The following is a 7,500-nucleotide window of genomic DNA, read 5'->3' as shown; positions in this document are numbered from 1 at the left end:
CGTAAGAGGCGACTAACGGTTCTGTTTCTTCTCTTCTTTTGTCTTATTTCTGCCTTACCAGTCCTTTCACCTATATTTCCTTCCAAGAAAACTCTCCCTACTATTCCCTGCAGTTTTCCAATTCTTTTCTTGTTGTCTTATTTCTACCTGACTGGATCCATCACCTTTATTTCACTTACCAAAAGTCTTCTTTTCCACATCCTTATTTCTCTGCACCCCGCATGTCGTATGAGGCGACTAACGGATTCTGTTTCTCCTTTTACCCTTGTTAAGTGGTTCTTGTATAGAATATAGTCAATGTTTGTAAAGATTTTAGTCAAGCAGTATGTAAGAAATGTTTAGTCCTTTGTACTGGAAACTTGCATTCTCCCAGTAAGGTCATATATTGTACTACGTTGCAAGCCCCTGGAGCAATTTTTTGATTAGTGCTTTTGTGAACAAGAAACACTTAACAAGTGGCTCTATCCCATCTCCCCCCCTTTCCCCTATCCCATCTCCCCCCTTTCCCTCGTCGCGATATAACCTTCGTGGTTAAAAACGACGTTAAACACCAAATAAAGAAAGAAAGAAAGAATGAAAATGTGTGTAACTTAGTATTGTTCTGGTCACGTGATATAAGCATTTGTTTGAGTGCGTGTCCTAGCTGTATTGTTTTTAACTGTTTATGCGAAGAAATTCTGAATAACATTTTGTTTAAACCAAAGGAAACGTCAATACGATGTTTGTATTGCAGGCCCTAAAATATGACAGTTTCATTGCACTGACCGAGATAGACCATGTTTTACGAGAACGTTCTACATAATACATAGCATTAGAGGTGCACAAGGACTGTCGAGAGCTGTGTTAAATTAAATTTATGTTGTAAAAAAAAAACAACAACAAAAAACAACATAAAACACAACAACAACACATGCATGTGTCGATCCACAACCGAAAATGGGGTTCATATCTTCGGCTTTCTGGAAGGGGATATGCTCAAAACTGAAAAGAATCAAGTGTTCATCTTGAAGCGGGAATGGGGGGGGGGGGGGGGGGGGGGGGTGGGGGGTGGTTGGGTTGGGTTTATGTGTTTTTGGGTGTATGTTTTTTTTTTTTTTTTTTTTTTTGGGGGGGGGGGGAGCTGGGGGCAATTAAGCTCACAATAAATCAAAATTGTACATCTCATTGGCCATTTTGAAGGAGGCAAAACGTACAACCAAAAATAAGTGTTCATGCATGTCTCACCATGTTGGAAAGGGCAACGCTTATGACCAAAAATAAGTGTACATCACCAGCAATCTAGATCTGGGAAGGGGTAAAGCTCACAATCAAAAATAATTGTACATCACTAGCCGTCTAGATCTGGGAAAGGGTAAAGCTCACAATAAAAAATAATTGTACATCACTAGCCGTCTGGGAAGGGGGTACAGCTCACAACCAAAGATACGTATTTATCTTTGGTGATCTTTTTGATGTGAAAGATATCCATTCAAAACAAGTGTTCATCTTTGCATCAGAATAATCTATCGGTTGCCAACCGTGTTCGCTCAATTTATTTGTCGATGTATTTATTTATTTATTATTACTATTTATTACTATCATCATCATTATTATTTAAGTTATTGAGACATCACAGTGCGCTAAGAGATTTATAGAGCAAATCGAGAAAATGAATTATTGATGTTCAAGATTTACTCTATAAATCTCTTAGTGCACTGTGATTGTTTCAATGACGATATTGTCAGTAACTTCAAGAAATTAGAACGTTTAACAAGGCACGTTTTTCTGCAGGCGAATGTATAATTGTGTGGACAGGTCGAGTTAGATCTACTTTTGTGTGTGTGTTGGCTTTCCCATGTCTTGCAAGCTTCTCGCCAGAGTTGCACATTTTGGGGGTATTGACGGTTTAATCGCCGACGATGATTTTACGATTTGATGACTCCCTGCACCGTTTTATCAATTAGCCACAAACAGTATGAGTTACAGTTATGCCTAATGTACCCGTAAGCATACAGTTTCACTTTTATATTCAGTAAGTATTGGTAGCGAGACATCTACAAGAAGTTTCTACGCTCCAAATAATCGAACAACCCCCAAGCAACTGAGTGACGTCCCCTGATGTCAAAGTAACACGATTGTTCGCTTATTCACACAAAAAAACAAAGTTGGCATGTTATTTTTCGTAATGTATCCGCATTCATCTGGGAGGCTGGTGCTATGATTACACGGTAAGACTGTTTTGAAGGCTTCGCATTTTCTATTTACATCGTTGTTGTCCTAAAATGTGACCCTCCACCACGAAATGAGTCGCATGTCACCTCGCGCGGTTCTGCGCTAGGCTTAATATATAAGTCCGGGGAGTGTCTGGTAACGGTGTGAGGGTCACCTTAGTCACAGGCTTATAACTCAAACAGTTTTTGCTCTTTTCTAAAACGGATTTCACCACTGGATAGAGCATAAAGAACTCTTTAGGAAAATGAAAAATATGAAAATCATGCAAAGGTGACATGCGACTCATTTCGTGGTGGAGGGTCACAAATATGCGAAAACCGTTCATTTCAGAACTGAACTGACGCTGTCGTCTGCTACATGTACGTAGGACAGGCAATCGAATCAGTCGACTTCCAAATGCTGCATGGTCTAGCTCCAAATCTGTCCCCAAAAAACACTTCTGCCCGCGGGAATTTGGTTACAACTCGCTATTGCCGCGGCCCGTTGTTGCCGCGGCCCGTTATTGCCGCAACCCGCTATTGCCGCAACCCGTTATTGCCGCAACCCGCTATTGCCGCGGAAGATCCCCTGATTCTGGTTTTGTTAAAAACAAATTTTGCGCCAGTTAGATGCCATCAAACAACAGAGTTGGTAACTCTGCCGTGTGTTACGCGTGATTGTTCTGAAAAGTGACTATTACATGATTGTTCTGAAAGTCTACTATTTATTTCATCGTAATCATGTAAGCCCTCATACGTGTTTGTTCTGAAAGCTTACTAATTTACATGATTGTTCTGAAACTCTACTAAAGGTAAACTTGCTTCACCCGTGAAATGTAGTCAGATATGGAACAATATGTATACCCCTGCCCAACGAAGTGTGTTTGAGTTGATCCGTCTTCTGTGTGCGCGACAGCTTCAGATGTGTGTTTGAGTTGATCCGTCTCTCCACTCCCTTTTTTTAGGTGTAGGGGGTGGGGGAGGTTTGTTCATATCAACTGACACTTTATCAAACCATTTGAATAATTCATATACAAAATTCTGGTGGTTGCTGTGTAATAAAAAAACAAGTGTCATTGAAAACAGAGATGTGCTAATTATACATTTAGCTTTCATGTGTGTGTATGTTACGCGTGATTGTTCTGAAAAGTGACTATTACATGATTGTTCTGAAAGTCTACTTTTTATTTCATCGTAATCATGTAAGCCCTCATACGTGATTGTTCTGAAAGCTTACTAATTTACATGATTGTTCTGAAACTCTACTAAAGGTAAACTTGCTTCACCCGTGAAATGTTGTCAGATATGGAACAATATGTATACCCCTGCCCAACGAAGTTGGAGGGGGGGTATACTGGATTCACTTTGTCCATCTGTCTGTGTGTATGTCTGTATGTATATATGGAACAATATTTTGATACAATGATACTAAATCTTAAGTGATATTGATATTTATACCCCAGCCAAATGAAGTTGGAGGGGGTATACTGGATTCACTTTGTCCGTCTGTCTGTGTGTATGTCTGTATGTAAATGGAACACTATTTTGATACAATGAACCCCCGCCCAATGAATACAAACTCAACAAGTAATACGTTTCATACATTGAACATGTCTTCTTTATTGTTCTCAACTCAAAATTGAAATTAACTGTTCAAAGACAAAAATTATATATAATCTTCAAAAATGTAATGATTCTTCTTGAGTATTCCCAACTCAAAATTCAAGTTACAGGTTCAAAGGGACACATAGAAACTTTTGAATTTTCCTCTTTGCCATGCTTAGGTGGCGAGGTCACCAAAATGGATCGAAAGGCTTGGCAAAGAGGGAAAATGGAAGCTACTTTTTGCCCCGTTAAAGACGAAAGGCACAACAAATAATTTTTACAAATGAAACTTTTTTTATGAACTAAAAATTCAAGTGGAGAGGGGATGAGAGACGTGAGGAGATGTCCGGGGTTGCGAGATGTGTGGGGAGTCTGGGCTATAAAGTTCTTGCACGCGAGACAATATACTTCTTTGTGTGTGTTTGGGGGGGGGAGTATTTTGTTTATCAACTCTCTCTCTCTCTCTCTCTCTCTCTCTCTCTCTCTCTCTCTCTCTCTCTCTCTCTCTCTCTCTCTCTCTCTCTCTCTCTGAATATTTGTGTCATCCTAAATGTTAGGGGGGGGGGGCAAAAAGACATGTTTGCCCCCCCCACCCCACCCCTGGAACAGCTGCCCCCCCCCCCCCCCCGTTTCCGACGCCAGTGCACTGAGTACATATGCACACACACACCACACATACACACACATGAAAGCAACATTTTTTAGCACATCTGTTTTCAGTGACACTTTTTTTTTTATTACACAGCAACCACCAGGGGTAGGGGTATACATTATTATTGTTCCATATCTGACAACATTTCACGGGTGAAGCAAGTTTACCTTTAGTAGAGTTTCAGAACAATCATGTAAATTAGTAAGCTTTCAGAACAATCACGTATGAGGGCTTACATGATTACGATGAAATAAATAGTAGACTTTCAGAACAATCATGTAATAGTCACTTTTCAGAACAATCACGCGTAACATGTGTATGTGTGGTGTGTGTGTGCGTATGTACTCAGTGCACTGGCGTCGGAAACTGGGGGGTTAGGGGGGGGGGGGGGCAGCTGCTGTTCCTTGGGTGGGGGGGGGGGGGGGCAAGCATGTCTTTTTGCCCCCCCCCCCCCCCCCAACATTTAGGATGACAAAAATATTCACACACAGAGTGAGAGAGAGAGAGAGAGAGAGAGAGAGAGAGAGAGAGAGAGAGAGAGAGAGAGAGAGAGAGAGAGAGAGAGAGAGAGAGAGAGAGAGAGTTGATAAACAAAATACCCCCCCCCCACACACACACACACACAAAAAAGAAGTATATTGTCTCGCGTGCAAGAACTTTATAGCCCAGACTCCCCACCCATCTCGCAACCGCGGCCATCTCCTCACGTCTCTCATCCCCTCTCCACTTGAATTTTTAGTTAAAAAAAAAAAGTTTCATTTGTGAAAATTATTTGTTGTGCCTTTCGTCTTTAAAGGGGCAAAAATTAGCTTCCATTTTCCCCTAAGCATGGCAAAGAGGGAAAATCAAAAGTTTCTATGTGTCCCTTTAAACCTGTAATTAGAATTTTGAGTTGGGAATACTCAAGAAGAATAATTACATTTTTGAAGATTATAAATAATTTTTGTCTTTGGAGATTTAAGTTGAATTTTGAGTTGAGAACAATAAAGAAGACATGTTCAATGTATGAAACGTATTACTTGTTGAGTTTGTATTCATTGGGAGGGGGTATAAATATCAATTTCACTTTAGATTTAGTATCATTGTATCAAAATATTGTTCCATATATATACATACAGACATACACACAGACAGATGGACAAAGTGAATCCAGTATACCCCCCTCCAACTTCGTTGGGCTGGGGTATACATTTTGTTCCATATCTGACAACATTTTACGGGTGAAGCAAGTTTACCTTTAGTAGAGTTTCAGAACAATCATGTAAATTAGTAAGCTTTCAGAACAATCACGTATGAGGGCTTACATGTTTACGATGAAATAAATAGTAGAGTTTCAGAACAATCATGTAATAGTCACTTTTCAAAACAATCACGCGTAACAGCCGTGTGCTGACAAAACCGAGTAAGTCCATTTAAAAAAAAGAAGATATTTTTCGTTCATCAAAAAACCCAAATCAATGCGCATCTTTTGTGTTCATTTCTACTTTTTAGAGTCCTTAAATAAGCAGATATGAACAAGTAAGTCCACAACCAAAAACAACTTTTTAAGTATGCATGAATGTTTTGGCAAAACAAAGTAAGTTTAAGGGGTTCCTAATTTTCGTATATTGATAGTTTCAAAATTCTTGTCAGAGGACTCATACAATAAAAAAAACCGCTTCAGTGGACTTACTCGGTTTTGTCAACACACGCCAGAACTGTGAGGGTTTGTTCCATGCTCAACGTCATTTCTACCGGTTTTTTTCCGATGACGTGGTAGGCTATCATGAATGACAGACAGACTTCCATTTGCGCGGGTGACAGAGGAGGGAAAGCTGATTTGTGATGGTCATAGATACCATAAAAGAGGTGAAAATGGTGATACAGCGCACACACACACACCACGACCCTCGTCTCGATTCCCCCTCTATGTTAAAACATTTAGTCAAAACTTGACTAAATGTAAAAAGAACAAAAAAAGTTCCGCCGCAATAGCGGGTTGCGGCAATAACGGGTTGCGGCAATAGCGGGTTGCGGCAATAACGGGCCGCGGCAATAACGGGCCGCGGCAATAGCGGGTGCCTCCCGGGAATTTTAGGGTCAAATATCATTTGGTAATGTGCAGAAGATAAGCTACATGCCACTAACACAGAAGATGAGAAGAATCTTCTCAAATCGAAAGAAGGGGCACAGGCAAGGCAAGGCACAGGCAAGGCAAGGCACAGGCAAGGCAAGGCACAGGGCGGATGATTACACTGTCTGGGACTGCTAGCACACTCCAAGAGTGCGCTGAAAGTTGTAAGCGCATTGCCATTAGCCAATCAACTGTTTTACATCAGTCATGTGACACCAGTACTTACTGACAATAAGTACCAGTATTTCTTCTGAATCTCACCGTTTCGAAGCCTAGAAGTTTTGATTCTCTGCCTTTCTGCTGCACAGCCCTACGCTGGGTCAGCATCGCTTGTGCTTCTGCCTCCTTCCTTTTCTGTTCTGCTTCTCTTTCTTCTCTCTCTTTTCGTTCTTTCTCTTCCTTCTTCTTTCTTTCCTCCTCGTCTTTCAGCCCTCCCAGTGTCCTGGAGGCTCCGTCTCTCAGGAAGATCTGGAGAGCACAATGACAGCCATTGCTCGTTTACATGTGTATTATATTCTGCGTTAATTGTATGGACATGAGAAGAGAGAGAAAGAAGTTTGAGAAAGAGAAAAGAGGATAACGGTTTGTGTTTGCGTGTGTGTGTGTGTGTGTGTGTGTGTGTGTGTGTGTGTGTGTGTTTATGTGTGTGTGTATGTGTATGTGTGTATGTGCGTGTGCGTGCGTGCGTGTGTGTGTGCGTGTGTGTTTATGTGTGTGTGTGTATGTGTGTGTATGTGCGTGTGCGTGCGTGCGTGTGTGTGTGCGTGTGTGTTTATGTGTATGTGTGTGTGCGTGCTTGCGTGCGCGTGTGTGTGTTTGTGTGTGTGTGGGTGTGTGTGTGTTAACGGATACGTGTGTGTATCCATCTTGTGTTTGTCTGTCCCACTGTCTGTCTGGCTGTCTGTCTGTCTGCCTGTCCCTCTGTCTTTCTGTCTGTCTAT

The 7,500-nt window shown here is 41.2% G+C and overlaps 1 protein-coding gene across 1 annotated transcript in view; it reads right to left on the bottom strand.

The window, feature by feature from the left end:
- Positions 1 to 7,500, bottom strand: part of LOC138946539 (uncharacterized) — a 112,885-nt gene that overhangs the window by 48,279 nt on the left and 57,106 nt on the right. The window contains exon 18 of the mRNA XM_070317980.1: positions 6,821 to 7,027. Within this exon, the coding sequence (XP_070174081.1) occupies positions 6,821 to 7,027 (207 nt within the window). The remainder of the gene's footprint in view (positions 1 to 6,820; positions 7,028 to 7,500) is intronic.

The sequence above is a fragment of the Littorina saxatilis genome, linkage group LG14 (assembly GCF_037325665.1).
Source record: "Littorina saxatilis isolate snail1 linkage group LG14, US_GU_Lsax_2.0, whole genome shotgun sequence".
Lineage (NCBI taxonomy): Eukaryota > Metazoa > Mollusca > Gastropoda > Littorinimorpha > Littorinidae > Littorina > Littorina saxatilis.
This window is presented reverse-complemented; position numbering and strand designations above follow the sequence as displayed.